The 20759-nt window shown below is 37.6% G+C and overlaps 2 protein-coding genes and 1 non-coding gene across 8 annotated transcripts in view; all 3 read left to right on the top strand.

Annotated features, from left to right (window-relative positions):
* Window positions 1–20759, top strand: part of ATP5PF (ATP synthase peripheral stalk subunit F6) — a 411638-nt gene that overhangs the window by 217187 nt on the left and 173692 nt on the right. The gene's annotated exons all lie outside the window — the stretch shown is intronic.
* APP (amyloid beta precursor protein) overlaps window positions 1–20759 on the top strand; it is a 249330-nt gene that overhangs the window by 189750 nt on the left and 38821 nt on the right. For all 6 annotated transcript variants that reach the window (XM_012764451.2, XM_012764452.2, XM_012764453.2 and 3 more), the window contains 2 exons: window positions 1943–2071; window positions 2877–2976. In XM_012764451.2, coding sequence (XP_012619905.1) covers window positions 1943–2071; window positions 2877–2976 — 229 coding nt within the window. The remainder of the gene's footprint in view (window positions 1–1942; window positions 2072–2876; window positions 2977–20759) is intronic.
* LOC142875080 (U6 spliceosomal RNA) lies at window positions 13437–13538 on the top strand. The gene has a single exon (XR_012922618.1). It is a non-coding gene; the product is annotated as a U6 spliceosomal RNA (small nuclear RNA).

Genomic DNA, 20759 nt, shown 5'->3' on the forward strand with positions numbered 1-20759 from the left:
CCATTTTCTTCAAAATAATAAATCCTTTTCAAGAGAGAAAAATGAAATAGAGCAAGTAGGAAAGTACATAAAGCCAGTCAGCTGCATCAGTGCGGGCCGGCACAGGCATTGTGGATAAATGCACTTAGTTGAAACCTTTTCTGTCTCCAGCCTTGGAGGTATAATGGTAATTAGAACTAAAGGGATTTCTTAGGCCTTGGTGCTTAATAACAAGCAAGTGTCAAGGGTGTGCAATAGCCTGATCTCACAATCCTGCATATATAATAAACTTCGCGATCAACAATAGTCAGCCTTCAATCTCTGATGTTTTAAAATGTTCTTTTTTCTAAAATTAGCATGTATAAACCTGTCATCTTTTAAATATGAATAGATACAGCTTATCAATTATTATCACTTTTACTACTTTCCTTCTTGTAAAATTTCAAAGGTCATTCTCTGATTTGTAGACTCAACCAGATTTCACAGTACAAATGAGAGCTGCAATGGCAGGTTGCAAAAAGCTGTGTTCCAAGCTGTGGTGTCTGCCTTTCTTGGATTTATGGGGAAGTACGTTTCTTCTAGGAAAAAAGAAATAAGGAAGGCAGACACCAGCCCTCGCAGGTTTATTTTATTTTTATTGTATGTACTTGTTTTCTTGAGTATAGAAACATGGCCTGTGGCAGGATTCGTCAAGCAAGCACAGAGCACCCTCTTTGGGCCAGGCACCATGTAACTGGGGTTCCAATAATAAAGAGAGTAAGACCAAATGTGGTCTTATGGATCTCACATTAAAGAGGGAAGTCAGAAACACAGATAATTTAATAAGTTGTGTTACATAAATTAATGGAGATTTGCACAGCTTTTCACGGGAGCACAGAAAATGGGCACCAAATTCCACCTGGGATGGCAGGTTGATGGCACCTTGGTTAACTAAGCAAAAGGGGAGAGAGAGAGGCACCTCCCATGGAATATGGACAACACAACAAAAGCATTGTAACTCTTTGTTGTAACACTGCTAACACCACACACCCCATCTCTGGGAATAAACTTCATATCTTCCAACTTGTTTTCAAGGTGCCCCTCTCACATAGATTAATAATTACTAGGTTTGCCCAAATGGCCAAAATTGTATTCCTGACATGAATTTTATAGCTGGTTTTCTTGTTTTAGTGAAGAAGATAATGCATATGTTTAGAAATCATATTCCAAAATCATGTAGTAGAGTGTATACAGCAATGGAATTGCTGAAGACAAAGGAGCCTTTGTTCTTTTTTTTTAAAATTAGGATGAATGTTTTCATGTAAAACTGGAATAAAAATGAAATGGAACCAATTACAAAATATAGAAGCACTTAAGAAACATAATTGTTGCTGAAAGAGAATCCAATGGCTCAGAAAGGACTTAATTAAATATCAAAGTAAAATAAATACAGTTTAGCAATGGCCTTTCTCCTAGAAAAATAAAATGCCTCTTAGAGCTTATCGCTTATTTCTTGGCCTACAAATTAATAATGGTTAAATTGCCTATTATTTTTCTTATTTCAATTATTGTACTATTATATATTACTGATGATGGGATTATTTGTGCAATGTTACTTCTGTTTTTCAGACTGTGTGTATAGAAATGTAGTCTCATATATGCCCCTGTATATTTGGGTGGGAGAAGAGAAGGACCTAACTTAAATCTGACAGATCCAGAATCTGTTTTCCTTCTGTAGCAGATGCTCCTGTTTAAAAAGAAAATGTTAGTTAAAGTGAACATTCATCATATATGTTGAAAATGCACAGTGCTCTTTTAGAAATGAAGAGTGCCCCATCTAAATAATTGCTCATGAAGAAAGAAGTGGGAGAAATGTTTAGAAGGGAGAATGGCAAAAAGATGACTCTGGATGCAACACCAATAGAAGAAGCAATATTTTGCACAGACCTGAAAACTTTTTTTTTTTTCATTTTCTCCCCCACAGCCTCGTCATGTGTTCAACATGCTAAAGAAGTATGTCCGTGCAGAACAGAAAGACAGACAGCACACCCTGAAGCATTTTGAACACGTGCGCATGGTGGATCCCAAGAAAGCAGCCCAGATCCGGTCCCAGGTAAGCGCTGACTGTCGTACCCATCTGCAGCTCCCGCAAGCCAGTGTTCTTACTCCTTGGGTTGGTGACAGGATTCCAGGCACTTCAAGAGCACCTATGGGTATTGTGTCCTCAGTGGCAAGAGCTCCTAATTCCTGGTAAATTCTAAAAGGTTGCTCTGAAAACACTGTGTGCTTTGGCATTTTCTTGAGTGTCTACTGCTATTGATTCTTAAGGAACCATTTAAAACTCTTGACAACAAAAATGAAGAAAAGGAAAGTTCTGTGAACTAAAACCTTTAAAATCGATTCAACTAAATTTTGGCAGGTAGTTGTAAACTTCATTGCTGCCACAATGTTTGGATTTAATGTGAACCTAAATGGAGCCCTGTAATAGTATGTGTTATACGCCCCTGTTCCCAAAGGTTGAAAACCAGGACCTACTATAGGAAATTGAAAATTTTATATTTCCTCGAATGGAAGAATTTTTAAAAAATAATATATTTAGCATGAAATATCAAATTGAAACATGTCCTTTTCTGTTGGAAAATTTGCAAAGAAGTATGTTTAGGACATCAGGAGTATTCAGGGAGCCTTAGTATTAAGAGAGTTGGCAGAGGTGTTCTTTCTAACTGACTGCTATACATGTACACAGTAGAGCTCAGAAGTTAAAGAACAGAAAAATAGGAGAGCAAGAAAAATAAGGTTGCCCTGTGAGATATACATTCTAGCAGTGTTTGTCACTATGTTGGAAATAGTACATGGTAAGAAAAATAACTGTTCCTACCCGGGCATTGTTTACCTGGAGTTGTCATCCTTTGGTGCAGGTTATGACACATCTCCGTGTAATTTATGAGCGCATGAATCAGTCTCTCTCCCTGCTCTACAACGTGCCTGCAGTGGCTGAGGAGATTCAGGATGAAGTTGGTAAGTAAGCTGTTCTTTTAATGTCCAGCCGTTTAAATATATCCCCCACCCCACCCCCGAGGGAAATCAGGGAAGTAAATTATCTGTACCAGGAATGTGGAAGTTAAAAGAGCAGATTACCTTTTACAAGGAAACTCCTGGAGAATGGAACTAGCTCTCTTGCCTTAGCAATTGCATCAGGTTCTTATCTCTTCATGCTTACCAGACTGGAAGAATGTAACCTGACTTGTGGTATATTTGTGTAATAATGAGCCCCTTGTTACTGAGTTATACTTGGTAGCAATTTTTTTCTAATCTGTCCAGTCTTCAGGGTATTGCTTTATGATGCTTTGGTACTTAATTAAGGAGGAAGAAACTCTTTTTTCATCTCATAAGTCGCACGACAGCACCATTTTACAAATGAAAAAGCTTAAACTTAGAATTTAAGTGACTCACTTGTCCATGTCACATGCATACTAAGTAGCACAACCAAAACACCACACAGCTGTGACTTTTTTTTTTTTTTTGGAGACAGAGTCTCACTCTATTGCCTGGGCTAGAATGCTGTGGCATCAGCCTAGCTCACAACAACCTCAAACTCCTGGTCTCAAGCAATCCTCCTGCCTCAGCCTCCTGAGTAGCTGGGACTGCAGGCATGTGCCACCATGCCCGGCTAATATTTTCTATATATTTTTAGTTGGCCAATTAATTTCTTTCTATATTTAATAGAGATGGGGTCTCGCTCTTGCTCAGGCTGGTTTCGAACTCCTGACCTTGAGCAATCTACCCGCCTCAGCCTCTCAGAGTGGTGACTTCTGACTTTGAGGTTATTGTTATATTAAAACACCACTCTCTTTGATGGAAAATGGTTCTCTGAACCACATTGTTGTTTAAGCTTAAAATACAATGGGCTATTAATCATTGAAATACTTATACTCTCACAAGAACTTGGAAAAATAATACAAAGAGGTCCCATGCATCAGTCACCTGGTTTCCTCAGTGGGAGACATCTCACATATCTATAGTACATTGTCAAGGCCAGGAAATTGGCACTTCATGTCCACTGTCCTTTATGGCACTTCATGTCCACTGTCCACTGCACCTGGTTTTCCTAGCAACATATTTAATATTTCATATGCGTTAAGTTCTCCCATTTCTGTTTTTCTTACAAAAGGGAGTGAAGTATGACATAACATGATGCTTGTAAATCTCCAAAATGCCTGCATTTGTCTGACCTTACCTTCCAGTGGTACATGGATGACGATTATGATGCTGCATATCTCAATATAAAGCAAATGTATGCACACTAGAGATTTATTGCATATCAGCAAATAAGCTGTATGTGTCTGGCATATCCTTCTCCATGAAGAATCCTGCCGTTTGCTAATTGCATTGGAACCAGATACAGGTTATCATTTGAAATGAGAGCACCCAGGATGTTGTGGGTGGAGGCACCCATTACAGCAGTTCCCACTTTGAAGTGCCTGAAACACCACTCAAGAGAGCAGCTGACTCGCCTTTTCCATTTCATGCCAGTGCTATTCTGCTCTTTCTTTTCTTACTTAATAGTGCCTTGTAAATGTTTGTATTACTATCAAGTATTTGGCATGTGTCAGGTGATGATGGTCTGTTTAGTACTGCATATTAATGGATAGAATCAACTGTACTTCCAGCTACTTTAAAAAGAAACTTCATGATGTGTTGTCCAAGCTTTTGTTCAGAAGAGGGGACTCAATGTTGAGCAAGAGCTTCTGAAGATAGTGGAGTTTTAGTCCACTCCACAGACTGAAAAACTTCCAATTAATTTTTCACTCTATTAAGTTTCTTTAGGAAATGAATATACTTTTTAGATATATTTGGAGGGTAGAAATTAGTAAGAAATTTCTGAAATACCGTATAGTAAATAAGTATACGAAAGTTCCCCAAATAGTTGTAAAAGGGGCAAAACCAAATAATTTACCACATTCTTAATGAACTGGAGCTAAAATCTTCTAGGTGTTATAGTTTTGCCTCATAGCTTTCTCTCTTAAGCCTGTTTTCGTATGTGACTTTAATGGAAGTGGCAGAGGTAATACCACACTCTAGGGAAATGAACCATTACAAAGGTCTAGAAAGTTTATGACCAATATTCCACTCTCAACCAGTAATTATGGTTGACTCTTTCTAATTAGATTATTAGAACTTTTTTATTCAGCAATATGCTACTGAAAACAGCCACTAATGAGTCACACTTCCACAGAACAGATGGTGATTCAGATATTGTGAGTGTTGCAAAATGCCCAAGAATAGGGTAACACAATAAACTTCAAATCTCAGTGACAAGGAGGATATTTAGATAATTAGAATCGTGGAATTTTTTTTTCTTAAAAAAAAAAAAAAAACTAAAACGTCTCAGCTATTAGGTTGGATTAAGAACATGTTATTTTAAAATATATATATTTTTGTCATTCTAAACATGCTACATGCCAAATTCTGAAAGATAACCTTTTTAAAAAGATGTGGAAACAACCGAAGTGCCCATCAATACATGAGTGGATTAATAAAATGTGGTATATGTATACCATGGAGTTCTATTCAGCCATAAAAAACAATGGTGATACAGCACCTCTTGTATTTTCCTGGCTAGAGCTGGAACCCATTCTATTAAGTATCCCAAGAATGGAAAAATAAGCACCACATGTACTCACCAGCAAATTGGTATTAACTGATCAACACCTAAGTGGACACATAGGAATAACATTTATCAGGTGTCGGGCAGGTAGGGGGAGGAGGGGATGGGTATATACATACATAATGAATGCGATGCGCACCAACTGGGGGATGAACATGCTTGAAGCTCTGACTTGAGGGGGGAGGGGAGGCAAGGGCAATATATGTAACGTTAACATTTGTACCCCCACAATATGCTGGGGAAAAAATTTTTTTATAGGCCCCCCCCCCAAAAAAAATCTTTCATTTGGAATCCTAGGTGTTTCCATTTTTAAATGGCTGTTTCCTATAGAAAGAGAAATTGCAGTAATAAACTTCACTTAACTAGACCTGTGCAGCATTTGCACTCCTAATACCAAAGCAACAGAAAGGGCTTGCTGGGAAAAAGTCAAATTTTCTGCATTGAGCTTAGTTGCCTTCTATAGTCCTTTTCCATTTAAAGGGACACTTTAGAATAACGCACTCTCCAGTAGGAATATAGATGAAGCAAGATTGGCCATGGGTGCCAATCGCTTAAGCTGCATGGTATTGAGGGTTCCTTATATTATTCTCTTTATTTTTGTATGCGTTTGAGATTTTTCATAATAAAAATTGTTTTTAGCTTACTTTCTAAATAGGATCTTCATAGATTTCTTCCAGTTTATGTCTTGTGCTCTGTTAGTCTCTGATTAACTGCTTTGTCATTTGTCTGATTAGCATTTATCTGCCATTCCTGTGTGTAATCAAACTTTAGACTTGGAGTCAGTTCTGTGCCAATAAGGAGGATACAAAAATTCCGAGCTGCTGGCAAAATGACAAGATTTGAAAGTACCTACAAATGGATGCCTTTTGTATAAAAGTGCATGCTTATAAATGCAGGCAATTAAGATATGCTTAATGCAGTCAGATATCTGGAGAGAGATACAATAGTTTAATTAATAATGATAGCAAGTGCTCTCTGGAAAGTATCTTTAGTGACAGGTACGTTCGCTTCTGTGAGTTACGCTCCAATTAGAATTCGCTATTACGGGTGAAAATGAGGAAAAAGGAGCCCAGCTAGAAAGAAGGAATGCTACGGGTGAAGGTGGAAATTGGCATCAGATTTGGAAGGACAACAAATTGTGCCTAGAGACTAGAGTTCATAGTGCTAGTGAGTTCTGGCTGTGGCCCTGTTTTTTTTCTTTTGTGCTTCCCTGAGGCATCCTGTCTGTTTATGCTACTTTCCTGCTAAACTCCAGTGAACCCCAAATCCCTAAGTCTGTTAGCAGCCCATCCACTGCCATATTCCAGACTGTTGGAACCTCCAATCACTACTGTGTAGATGAGAGAACTCACTGTGTCCCTCTGGAAGTTCACTTGTTTTATACTCTTCATCACGGGTTCTCTTGGTTGGCCTAAACTTACCCATGACACCTTCCTCTCCCTCACTCATGATTTCTTAACAGTTTCAAGTTCTGTATATTCTTCCTCCTGTGTCCATGTGGAATTCCTGTTCTACACATCTACTACCCTAGCTCAGATCCTGCCCTCTCACCAGTTTTGCTAGACTCCCAGCTACTCACCCTACCTCATGTCTCACGGTGGTCCCCTCCCACCCAAATCCCTCCTCTTCAGGACTGCTCAGGTTCCCTGCTAAAATACAAACAACAGCTGCATGTGGTTCTTCCTTGCTTGAAAAGTTGCATCCTTCAACATTCAACTGAAATGTCTATGCTCCTGTACACCCTTGCTAATCTGCATAGGGAGCAAGAGAGAAGAGCTAGCATTCAAGTGACAGCCACATATCCAGCTAATATGGCTATCACTCAGTGATAATGTCAAGAGCCCAAGTTCTTTATCAAAGTTCACCCTTGAGGCACAGGACCAATGGCAGATGGTTTAGGGTAAGAGTGGGGACTAACATTTATTCTACATCCCACTCAAGGAGCCAAGCCCTCTGGCATTGGGTGTGTCCACTAGAAATGAGGCTCTCTTGTATTTTACACAGATGCAACATATGAGCTAGTTACGACACTAGAGAATTCAGTGATAGCATTTCCAGTACAACTGAAGAAACTGAACCTCAGAGAGGTCACTAACTCGCCCAGCCCAGATAGCAAGGTGCTGAAAGTGGGAGATTGAAGCCAAGGTCCACCAAAAGTCCAAAATCCATGTTCTCTCTGCTACCTGTCCTCTCTCAGGTGGAATGTTCCTCTCCTTAACCTCAGCGTCTAAAGCACTGAGTATCCACCTCTAATACCACACTCCAATTCGTATTAAATTATTTGCATATATCTCCACCAGCCCTCCATCCTGGGAGCTCTTCCAGACAATGTCTTGGTCATCTTTTCCTACTCAGGATCCAGCAAGGAGCCTGGTACTTTGTAGGGATAGGGATAAAGTTGAAGCAAATCCCTAGGATACAAGGTGGATGCTTCTTGACTTAGACTAATCAGGTAGGCTCCTCCATAGCCCTAAAGCTCCTTCCTTGGTACCTAGCACAAGTGTTGCACAAAACAAATTTCTTTCCTAGGCTACAGCATTCTGGAAAGCTGTAGTTGATCAAGCCAACCAAATGGATGCAGTTTGACAAAGGTATCGAAGGACTGTTCTTAATAAAATTTTACAACATGGTCCTATTAATATATTGGACCCATGACCCTGTATTTGGTAATCTGCCCAATTTACATACCTTGACACTTGATTTAATTATGTTGTCCTGTTTGACTGTCTGTCAACCACAGGCTGAGGCTATTCATTCCCTTCTCCAGTAAGTATGAATTTTCAAAAATGCCTGATTCGTTTTTTATAAAAAGGATTACCTTTTATTATTTTTATACTAATTTTTTCAGTTCAGTTTGAATTATTCTGTGCAAGTTCCCGGGCACAGTCACTCATTACTTAGTATTTTTCTTTAAAAAATAAAAAGAAGAAGTTATTTCCATGCAAATTATGAAGCTTTCTTGCAAAGAATGATTTAAGGCATGGTTTGTAGAGGTAAAAAAAAAAAAAATCCCTTAATCTATTTTAAATAGCTATTTAGGACTTTATTTTTTTCATTCAAGAAATGATAGAATCATTATTTTAATGAAAATATGGCTCCTCGTTAATGTCCACATTCTGCTTTAATCATCATTTAAGCCAGACGTTCAAAAAGGCAGAATTCCTTCATCCCTTCAACCTTTGCTTTCTCAAATCATTATTTTAAAATGATTGGAGTTTTTTTGCCCTTTGTAATCTTCCTTAAATCTGTGTTAAAAGGATTCTTTTCCACTCTTTCTCTTGGCACTGAGGTTATTTATCAAAGTGCTTCATTTTGCAGCTACCTCAAGGTTAAAAATGTTGTAGCTCTCAATTCAGAGGTGGCTGTTTTACGGAATGCTATAATGACCAATTTATGAGAAAGGCAATAGGAAGGAAGAGGGAAAGGAAGACATAATTGTTTCATACCCTGCTTTTTTTTTTTCTTCTAGCATTCAAAATTAATAAAAACATGAATTAGTATAAACCAGATGTGGGAAAGATGTCTGGCTGAATAAATCCATAGTGAATTGGGATAGGATGGAAAGATATGGCAGGGGATCTTGCAATAATGAAAGAATGCTTAATTTTTATTACAATTTTATTTTTTATTATAATTTTACTGTGGCCTCTTGATAAAATTCTCTGCTCTTCAGGAAAAATGCAGCATGCTTATTTCAAAGACAATGTTTCCATTCTTTGTTTCTAATAAAGCTATTGATTGGGGCATTTAATGAGTCCAAAGTAGACTAGGTTTAAAATAGAATATTTATAGCACTTGTCAGTGCAACAAAATAGAACATTTAATACTATTGAGAATTTTAAGTATTCTTATGTGTAATCATTAGTCAAAGAAGAGCATAAAAGAGAGGAAAATCATTGAAAATGATTGAAAATCATTGAAAATTCAATGAAGTAAGATAGAGCTGTTAACTTAGTCTGTTCTTATTGTTTGTTTTTCATAAGAGGTGATTTTTAAATGTGTGTAGATTTTATGTTTTACAGCTGACTTAAGTATTTAGATAAGATATTTAAATACTTAAGTATTTAAATAAGAACATTTATTCATATCATAAACAACCAAAGACATATTCCCCCATTGGTTTTATAATAGTCTCAGGGCATCTTGGTCGTATTTTCCCTAGTCTCATTAATTGAGTAACAGACATAACCTGTATCTAGCTGTCTATGTCTAAATGTATATCTTTGACCCCCCCCCCAGAGTAAGACAATCACTCTTCCAAATTAGAAGCAATAATTTATAAATGAAAATGCATTGTTAAATGGATGCACCTACATATAAAGCATGTTTAAAACTTCAAGATGGGTAAAGACAGTATAGTATTACAATAGCATCCCAGTTTTCTGTCAGTTGGACTGCCATGTTGAAAGGTGTCCAAACAGCAAGATACAGATGTGTGACTGCAGTGTAGTTGGTACCGCAGATCAGCTGGTTGGTCTGCAGAAGTGATTGATAAGGACCTTTAACGTAATACGTCAGTTTTCCTGAATAATTTTTATAGTTTACCTTTTCACCATACAGATGTCTTCCTTTATGTGTTTTTACTCCATAATTTTAGAGGAAAAGCCAATTCTTTGGGCTACATTAAAAAGACTATACTTTCCAGGAAGAATGAATGTCAAAAACTTTTTCTTTAAAAAAAAAAAGACAGTACCTCTACCATTCTGACAAACTGTTGACATTAATATGTATAATTCAGTGCAGTATATTGATCTTGTTTATTGTGCTCCAGATGGACACTGGGAGTCATTAGATGAATTAAACATAAAACCACAGGGTCCTTTTCATGCCATTGCAGTAGCTCACCATGGGCAATTTGTTCAGTCCAAATAAACAAATGAGTGATATCTGTTCAAATTTTTTGCTCATTTTTTAATTGAGTTCTTTGCCTTTTTATTGTTGAGTTATAAGAGTTCTTTATATATTTGAGATACTAGATTCTTATGAAATACATAATTTGCAGATATTTTAACCATTCTGTGGGTTATCTTTTCACTTTCTTGACAGTATCCTTTTGATATGCAAAATTTTTTAAATTTAAAAGTCCAACTTATCAATTTTTTTGTTTTGTTGCAGTTGCTTTGATATTATACCTAAGAAACCATTGCCCAATTCAAGCTCACAATGATTTAAACCTATGTTCCCTTCTAAGAGTTTTATAGTTTTAGCTCTTATAGATGTTTCATTCATTTTGAGTTAATTTTTATATATGATGTGAGATAAGTGTTCAAGTTCATTCTTTTTCATGTGAATATCCAGTATCCCAGCACCATTTGTTGAAAAAGATTATTCTTTCCCCCATTGAATGGTCTTGGTATCCTTGTCCAAAACCAGTTGTCCATAGATAATATGGAGTTTTTTCTTGACTCTCAACTCTATTCCTTTGATTTATATGCCTATTACTATTGCAGTACCACACTATTTTGATACTATAGATATTTAGTAAGTTTTGAAATCAGCAAGTATTGAGTTCTCCACCTTCGTCCTTTTTCAAGATTGCTTTGACTATTCAAGGTCCCTTGCATTAGATCTATAGATCAATTTGGTGAGTGTTGCTATTATAATTTTTGAAATGAGGTTTAAACAACACTGTAACTACTGGCACAGACACCCACTATGAGATGATTGCACTTTGAGCCCCATTAAGGAAAGTTAATATTTAGAAGTAGCAAGAGAGTTGATTTAGCATACTGTCATCTTTCGCTCTAAATTTTGGTGAGATTCCACAGCATTTACTTGTGAGCTTTTTCTTAAACCTGTGATGACTGTGACATGCCAATACTTTTTGTCTGTTTTTATGCTATTCTCTTATTTTTATGTGTGTACGGGCACCTCAACCGAGTGGATGAAGCCCAAGGCAAGGTCACCCACACCATGCTCTGCTGATTCTCATGATGACCCAGTGCAGTCGTAAAGTTATTTTCTCAACTCTCCGGCTCACATGTATGGCCCTGTTATTTGAAACAAAATCTAAAAAGAAATCCCAACTAAAATGATTGGGAAGTGAAGTCAGACCACAGTGGTGGCTGCAGGACTACTTCCTGGCATGGAACAGGAGAGCAGATGTGTCCTCGTTTTTTTTTTTTGTAGAGTTTTGGGAACAACCATTGGTTTCAGGCTGGAACAAGGGCTGGTTATTCTGTTTTTCACAAGCAGCTGCCTTCAAGGTTCATTTTTTTAAAAAAAAAGGAGGAAAAAAATCAATGATGTTTGCCACCCTGAATATGGAGATGAATCCAAATTGAGATTAATTTTGAAATATGTTTCCATAAACACTAACTGGGAATGAGATGAATTTGTTTGCATGTAAGACTGAGCTTGGAAGGAATGTTAATTTGCCTCTTGCCGTTCAAATCAGAAACACATTTTGCAGTGTATTCTCTGCTCCATTATTCTTTGTTAACAGTTCCCCTGTCATATACACTATGGGCTGCTTTAGAAAGTAAGTCATAAAAGGTGAAATATAATATCTCATCAAAAAGAATGGATCTATCTATTAACCTCTCCCAAATTATGAGACATGGTTGAAGGAATGGTGACTTGGTATGCATCAAAACACTATTCTTCAGGAGTATTTTAGACTTGGAATATGAAACAGGTGGTCAGAGGGCCAAGGCCACAGTTTTACTTCATTTTAACTCCTGTCGACAGATTCATGGACCTCAGACAGTGGATTTAAAATCACCTGTCTAATGTGTTTATCTTTTTATAATTATTATTCATTTATATGTGTTCATAAAAGCATGAGTTAAATCTTATTTCTTTGAAACAGCACCTGGCAACTACTTGTATTGTCATGTACATGTCTCTGTATCTTTGCTTTTGGTTTGGGTGGCTGAGTCTACCCATATCCAGGTGTGGATCTACATCTTCGTCATCCTCTATGGCATTGAACTTGATGTAGCTGCTTGTTAAGCCAGTGGAAAGTAGAGACACATTCATCTCAGAGAAGGAAAGAGGTGCAGCTGCAGGTTTCAAGCCTCCTGGCTTGGCAGACTACTCATTTCTTCTCTTTCAGAGGTTGCAATAGTGAAATGACATGCTGAGGATATAGCAAGTTCCTTTTGAAGTTTTGCCAAGTTATGAAGGAACTTCCTGGGGCATAAGCAATGGAGAGCTGGGAAGTGGAAAAAGGAGCATAGCATATTAATATGGTGATTCTTATTTTCATTGCATATTCTTTATTAGGAAACCCTAGAAGCAAACCACGGTTCACATTCTCAGGAATGTGGGGTGGTTTTTTTTGAGAGACAGATTATTATTTGAAATTTTTAATTAATTGTTCTTTTTCAAAAACCTGCCTTTATTTTATTAATGACTACTTTACTCTCAAATGATAATTAATATATATGATAGAACAAGAAGTTGCTACACATGTCCTTTTTGATGTAGCATACACTACAGAGAAGTATCATGTATCTAGCTGTACTTGAAAGCGTTTATCATTCATAATGTGACCTTTCTTCATTACAGTAAATCTTTTTTCTTTCCTAATGACGGATAACCAAATATCATGTGTTTCTTGCTATTTATAAGTTTGCAATAATGCCAGTAAATAGGTATCTAAAATTTTTCTATGAAACTTTAATTGTAATTGTGGATAATTTTTGATGAGTTATAGTTTTCAAATATCAAATAGCTTTTTTCTAATAAAAAGAAAACTAACTTTATCATTGCCCCTGAGCTATCAGTAGGTGTACAACTTCGTTCTCAGTCATCACTCTAATTTGTATGGGCGTCCTAGAGGGTTTCAAATATGTGTACATGGTACCTGTTTCAGCAGCATATACACTAAAATCGGAATGAAAAAGAGGAGATTAGCATGCCCCCGTGCAGGGATGACATGCAAATTCATGAAGTGTTCTATACCTTTGATTCCACTTACAGGAAGTAACGAGAACAGTAAATTCACAGTCACTGAAAGTAGAATGCGGGGTGCCGGGGGTTGGGGGCAGGAGGGAGTGTGGAGTTCATGTTTGATGGGTACAGAGTTTGAGTTTGGAAGATAAAAACGTTCAGTTGGGAGGATGGATGGTGGTGATGGTTGCACAACAATGTGAATGTACTTAATGCCACTAAAGTTTACATTTAAAATGGTAAGGTTGATGTTATATCTATTTTACCACCGTAAAAAATATATGTGTATGTATATTTATATTAATTGCCATTTTGAATAGCAAGGAGACTTAAGAATTAATCAAGGAGGGACATAAGATCTTCAATAAATATTTATTAAGTGCCTCCCATGTACCAGATTCTGTGCTTGGCGACAGATATGCCACAGGGATAGGGCATAATCTTTCTTACTCAGATAACTTAGAATACTTTAGAATTCGCTGGAGGAGACTTTGGATAAGCAGAGTTGAGTAGGAGGCTGCTGTCTCTAGGGCTGATGTTGATGGCCATGTCTCGTAGCATGAGGTAGTCTCATTTCATAGCCATTCTTACTCCTACCGGCACTCACTGAAGGTTATTGGTGAAGGAAGGAACTTTAATTTTCACCTGGTTCAGTCACATCATTTTATAGGCTCCAAGGAGCTATGTTATATGCCCAAGGTCAGACATCCGGTGAATAAGACTAAAGACTGAATCTATCGCAGTGTTTCTGTATCCAGTGGTATTTACGTACTGTTGCTGCCAAGTTAAATAAAATTGGATTTGTGGAGCTATTTATCCAGCTTCAGCATCTTTTCATTGAAAGTGTCATAGGTGGAAAAAAATGTCCCTATTTTAGCATTTATGACTTTATGATTCAGTAATAAGGTGTTTTCCAAGCCCAGAGATTCAACATCCTTGAATATGTAAGTCGGTCAGTGTTAAGGTATTTAAGAGGACATAAATACCAGCTACGTTGTGCATTATGCAGGATTTTTGTGTCATACTGGTATTCTCTATTTGCTTAGAAATCATATGCCAGTATGTGAAACATGCCAGCAAATATACCTTCTTCCATGTGATTATTGCAGTTAGATTTTTCCGTGCAGGACAAGCAGAAGTTCTTCTGAGATCATAAGGTCATTCTCTGCAGGCAGGTCTGGAGGGATCTTTGCAAGGGTTTAGCTCTGTGAATGTTAATGCCTGGATCTTCCATTAGCAGATGGCATGTTTGTGACGTGTTGCTGCCAGCTGCTAAGTCATACTCATCATGAGGTCATCTCCCAAACCAGAAGATTTTGTGTACATTTTTTCTGAGTTTATATTGTTACTCTATTTTCTTCTTGATCACAGACTTTGCTTTTTTTCCCCCATAAATTTCACTTTGTCCTCAAAATAACCCAGGACAAACCAGATAGTTTTTCCCTTTATTTTCCTTCATGAATCTGACTTCCCAAGCAATTTAATCTTATGTTCACAACCCTGGATGCATTTTTTGTTTCCATCTGCCTACAATGCCTGTCCCCAATCTTGGCCTACTGAGATCCTGTTCATCTTTCAAAACCCCAATTCTTATGTTATCTTCTCCTTTAAATCTTTAATGAACGCAAACTATCTGTCCTCTGTTCCTATAGTTCTTGTATTACATGTGTCTCGTATTGCTTTGACATGTACATGTCACTTACTAATTATAAGTAAGCTCTTTGAGAGTATGTATCAAATCTCATATGCATTTGTATCTCAAAACAGATTTTTAGATACAGGGTAAATATTGCAAATACCTATGCCCAATGAATGTTTCAGAACAATGGTTCTCAAAGTGTGGTCCTTGACCAGCAGCCTCAGCACCTCCTGGGAACTTGTAGACATAGAAATGCACATCCTCTGGTCCCATCCTGAATTAGCAGAGCTGGGGTAGGGCTCAGCAGGCTATGTCTTAACAAGCTGACCAGGTGACTCGGACACATGCTAAACTTTGAGAGTTACTGAGTTAGAAAATAATCAACTTGCGAAAGGGTTAATAAATAGGTGAGGATCCACTCTAGCACCCGAGTAAGCCAATTAGATTTACCTATGCTCTTATCTCCTAAATTCATATGCTATCAGCTATATGCTACAAAAACATTTAAGGTGAAAACCCAAATGAATTGATATATCTCATTAATTCATAAAATGCAGCCACTCCAATTCACAAGAAGAAAGTATACATATATATGGTGAATAATCATAGATAAAAAGATGCATAACTTTCCATGATTAAATAATACATATCAAAACATAATATTTTTTAATTATCAAATTGGTAACTTTTATTTATTTTTTTTTTATTTTGAGACAGAGTCTCACTGTGTTGCCCAGGCTAGAATAAGTGCCATGGCATCAGCCTAGCTCACAGCAACCTCAAACTCCTGGGCTCAAGCAATCCTCCTGCCTCAGCCTCCCGAGTAGCTGGGACTACAGGCATGCGCCACCATGCCCGACTAATTTTTTTCTATATATATTAGTTGGCCAATTAATTTCTTTCTATTTATAGTAGAGACGGGGTCTCACTCTTGCTCAGGCTGGTTTCAAACTCCTGACCTCGAGCAATCCGCCCTCCTCAGCCTCCCAGAGTGCTAGGATTACAGGCGTGAGCCACCACGCCCAGCCCAAATTGGTAACTTTTAAAAATATTTCATACCCTGTCATGACAAGGATAGGTGAAAAGGAACTTTCACAAACTATTGGTCAGTATATGAATGAAACATTTTAGACTATTTGGCTCTACCTAATAAATTAAAATGTGTAGTCTCTTCTAAGTTAGCACCATATTACTACAGATGCACATTGGCATACCTGTGGACAGTGGCACTTCTGCTCATCCTTTGATATCCCTGGAGTTTTTTTGTTTTTATTTATTTTTTCTTTTTTTGAGACAAAGTCTCACTCTGTTGTCTAGGCTAGGGTATAGTGGTGTTGTTGTTAGTTAATATCCTGAAAACACTTAAATTTGGTTAGCTTGCTCCAAGCATTCTCAGTATTTAAAAAAAATTTTTTTTGCTAAAGAATTTCTAAAACTCATTTGGCTGACATCACTCAGTTGCTCACTGCATACAAATTCCTAGGCTCAAGTGATCCTCCTTCCTCCTCCTCCAGTGTGGCTGAGACTACAGGTACATGCTGCCACACTCAGCTAATTTTTTTTATTATTATTATTATTTTTTGTAGTGATGAGGTTTCGTTCTTGCCTTGGCTTGTTCTCGAACTTCTGGCCTCAAGTGATCCCCCCACCTCAGCCTCCCAAAATGCTAAGATTACAAGTGTGAGCCACCATGCCCAGCCTATATTTTTTTAAGCAGCATTATTACCTTTAAAATATATAAAGAGAGGATAAATGGTATGCAGCAGACTCAGTTTCCCCATTTCCCCCTTAGTTTCTCTCTTTCCCCCTCCCCCTCTGTCTCCCCCTCTCCCCACCCCTCACTTGGGGGTTCAACATCCTTAAGATTATACAAAAATTGCAAAATATAATGTTGACTGGAAATGCTAAATTTCAAGGAACTTGTGTGGAAACGGTTGAAGCCATTAACCTAAATGATCAATGAAAGTATTAGTCTCTCCTTTCTTCTTCCAAAATGTTATACTCTTTTGTGGCCTTAGAGCTGTCAATTTACATATAATTCTGATACTTACTAATACACTATTGCTATCCTCTCCTCCTGTTTATTAGGGTAATGAATGTCAGTTAAAACAAGTTTTTAAAATTCTTGGCAATTTAAAAAAAAAAATACTGAGAATGCTTGGAGCAATGTAAACAAATTTAAGTGTTTTGAGGATATTAACAATAACAAGTATAGCCCCTCAATTTTCTGCTAAGAACCAGCCCAAACAATTTCCAAACTGCTGTTAGCAATGTTAGTTATCATGAGGAAAACTGAAGAAAATAAGGTATCCAAGAAAGGAGGAAGGGGTGGTAGCTGGGGGAAGGATCTTTGTAATCCAGTAAATGGGCCCTGCCAGAGTGTATTTGGAATTGATAGGCTAAGTGTCTGCTTCATTTTTCTTAGCTTCCTTTGGGCAGAAAACCAGTATTTTGACACTTTGCCTTCTTTCCATCTTAAGGGAGAAGCCTTCTTATACTTGAAGTATGAGGTAGATCCTTTACAATAGGATGAAAAATAAAGGGGAGACTGTGGATTACTAAATCATAGTCATTAAGGGGAAAAAGGTTCTAATTAGCCTGTGTTTTGATTAACATGGCATCCATATGTAAGTGAAATATTGTATGCAAATGTAACAGAGGTCTTGCTTTCTAGATCTCTTTGATAGAAGATAAAGAGCTGGCTTCCTGCCCACGCTCAGTATGGACATGCCTCCATTCTGCTGCCAGTAGCTTATCAGGGGACCATGAAAATGGAAGTATACCTCTCAGTTTTCAGATTTCAGGATCCTAGGTGATTAAGTGGCTTGACTAAAATCAGAAACTGTGAATGTGCTAAAAATCGTCAAGGCCCAAGGGGTTCCTTATGTCTTGCCAAAAAGCCCTTCAGATATCGAAGCAGGTCTTTAAATTCCTGGGGAGTGGGGGGAAAAATGCTTTTCTTTAAAGAAAAAAATAGGCACATTTGAGCAGAACTGGAACCCTCTGTGGAAGTCTTGAGTCTGGGTGTTCACTGTAATATAAGGCCTCCTTAATCTGGGCTGGAGGGTCTCAGAACCCTCTTGTGGGGAAGGCTAGTGTCAAGTTTGACACTAGCCTTTACTGCCCTGCATGATTTCTGTACTTTTGTGCCATCAACTAGTGGAGAAGAGTATCTGGGATTTGTCAGTATCATTGCTTTGGTTGCTATAAATTCTTGGATGTGAAAGATTCAAATTGTTATCTTGGAAGTCAGTGTTTCTTAGTGTGTACCTGAGGCCAGGTAGGGAATACAGGCCCCACCTCAGACCTACAGAGATCTGCATTTTTCTTACGTCCCCAAAATGATTCTTCAACATTCAGAAGTATTAAAACTTATCCACAATAACAAAAATGTAAAGATTATTAAAAAACTTAGATTATTTTTATATTTGTCTTAAACATAAAAGAATAGCAGATATTATAATTGAAAGTTAATATATCCTGGTAAAGTGGCATGTGAATTTCTAGCAGTGTTCATTTCCAAAGTGGTCATCGTATAAAATGTTACAATGAAGCAGTGTTAACCTCAAGAAGTTCAAAGGCATGAAGAGTTTTTTTAGGTGAGACAGCATTGATGGCTATGTTTTATTTATGTAAGTTAAGGCTTCTTATTTTGAAAAGGGATTGGCATAAACTGCTTCTTAGCTTCAATTATATCTAAAGAGAAGCATAGGGCAAGCTTCAGTCACAAAATTCCACCTTTCATAATTTCTCCCCATTTGCTGTTTGACTTGCTCTGTCAAAAATTGTGAACCTACTACTCTACTTATAGAACCTTTACTTCCCTGTTTAGATTCTTTACTTTTTGTCACAGATGCTGTCATTTGATTTAAAGAAATTATCCATTTCAGCTCTTTTCAAACCCAGAGTGATATTATTTTAATAGGGGCTGAAAGAGAAAATTGACAAAATATGCCTGGAGTTGTCAGCATTGTAAATGACAGACGAGTAAAAGCTTAATCTTGGAGGATTGTCAGAGAGCCTAATCTCAGGTCAAGGAATGTGTATCTTTTTAGAGAATTGGCCCCAAAAGAAAAAAAAATTATAAAGAAGAGATGTGCTGAATACCAATTCCAGATGCCAATCCTGAGAGGCAACTCACTCTGTTACGCAATAGTGTATATATTATGCAGCTTGTACAAGAGAGCAAACTAAATTCCTTTACTTCTTAAAGTATCTCCTTTAGTGACTTGTGGTAGAAATCATATGCCTTCTCCTCTTTTGTTTCTCCCAAAATGAATAGACCACATAAGTCACATCACTGGAAATGTCCCAGCACATGGGGAAGTTGATGTTTGGATTTTTCCCTCTGTTGTGACAGAGATGGCAAAGAAAGCACTGGAGAACTTTCTTGCCAAATGGTCATAAAATGTAAAGAAAAAGAAAAGTCCCAAAGGTCAGGTACGCTTGCAAGTCCTGAACTAAGTCACATCTGAAGTAGATCATGTCCTTGTCACTTCTGTAAAAGGAGAAGTACAAGAAATTCCTTGCACATCCCTGGTGAACAATTGTAATGTACATGGTTTTTCTCATCTTTAGCTATCACCTTTTCACAGAAAAAAAAAAAAAAGAAGAAGAAGAAATAAAATATAATGCCCTAGAAAAAGCTGTTCTGACCTTTGCTCTTTCTTTTGTCCGGGTATGACTAGGTGGATGCATTACTCTGCTAGGGCTGCCATAACAAAACACCAAAAGTACTATAGACTGAATGGCTTAAGCAACAGAAATTTATATTCCCCAGTTCTGGAAGCTGGAAAGCCAAGATCAAGGTGCCAGCAGGTCAGGGTGTCTTCTGGGGAGAACTCTCTCCTTGGTTTACAACAGGGCACCTATTCACTGTGGGTTCACATGGCCTTTTTCAGGGAAAGAGAGAGCTCAGTTGTCTCTCTTCTTACTGGGACACCTGTCCTATCAGATTAGGGCTCCACCCCGTGGCCTCATTTAACCTTATACCTCCTTAAAGACCCTATCTCCAATACATGGAGGCTTGGGGCTTCCGTGTATGAATTTTGGGGGAGACAATTCAGTCCATAACAGTTAATAACCAAATCATGCATTTGGATAGATCCAAAGTACCCCCTCTTCATCATTTCTCAACCACTGTCTAGTGCATGAGGCTTCTTTATCCTAAAACAAGTCACAGGAGATATGAAAGATATTTTTCTTGCTGCTGCACTGAGTTGACACCAGCCTTTGCTTTGACCACCTTCGCTCTGCCTTTATGAACTTCAAATCCAAGACCTCCTTGATACATAAAGAGCATGTATTTGGCATAGAGAGATTTGACTCTTGTCTCTTAGTGACTAAAGCCAGGCGTTCACAGTGTTAAAGCAGGAGGACATGCTGAATAGTGAGTGTATCAAAGTATAGCATGACAAACCCATAACCAAGTATTGTTAGCCATGTTTTCTTTCTGGAGCCAAAGGGTCACAAATAACCTAGATATGGTTACTAAACACTCATTCCATAAAATATTCCATTTTTATGTCATTATGTCATTCAGATTTCATATAAGAATAAAGGAAAAACTTTTAGACTAGTGGCAAATTTTTTGTGTTA

This window comes from Microcebus murinus, chromosome 1, assembly GCF_040939455.1.
Source record: "Microcebus murinus isolate Inina chromosome 1, M.murinus_Inina_mat1.0, whole genome shotgun sequence".
Lineage (NCBI taxonomy): Eukaryota > Metazoa > Chordata > Mammalia > Primates > Cheirogaleidae > Microcebus > Microcebus murinus.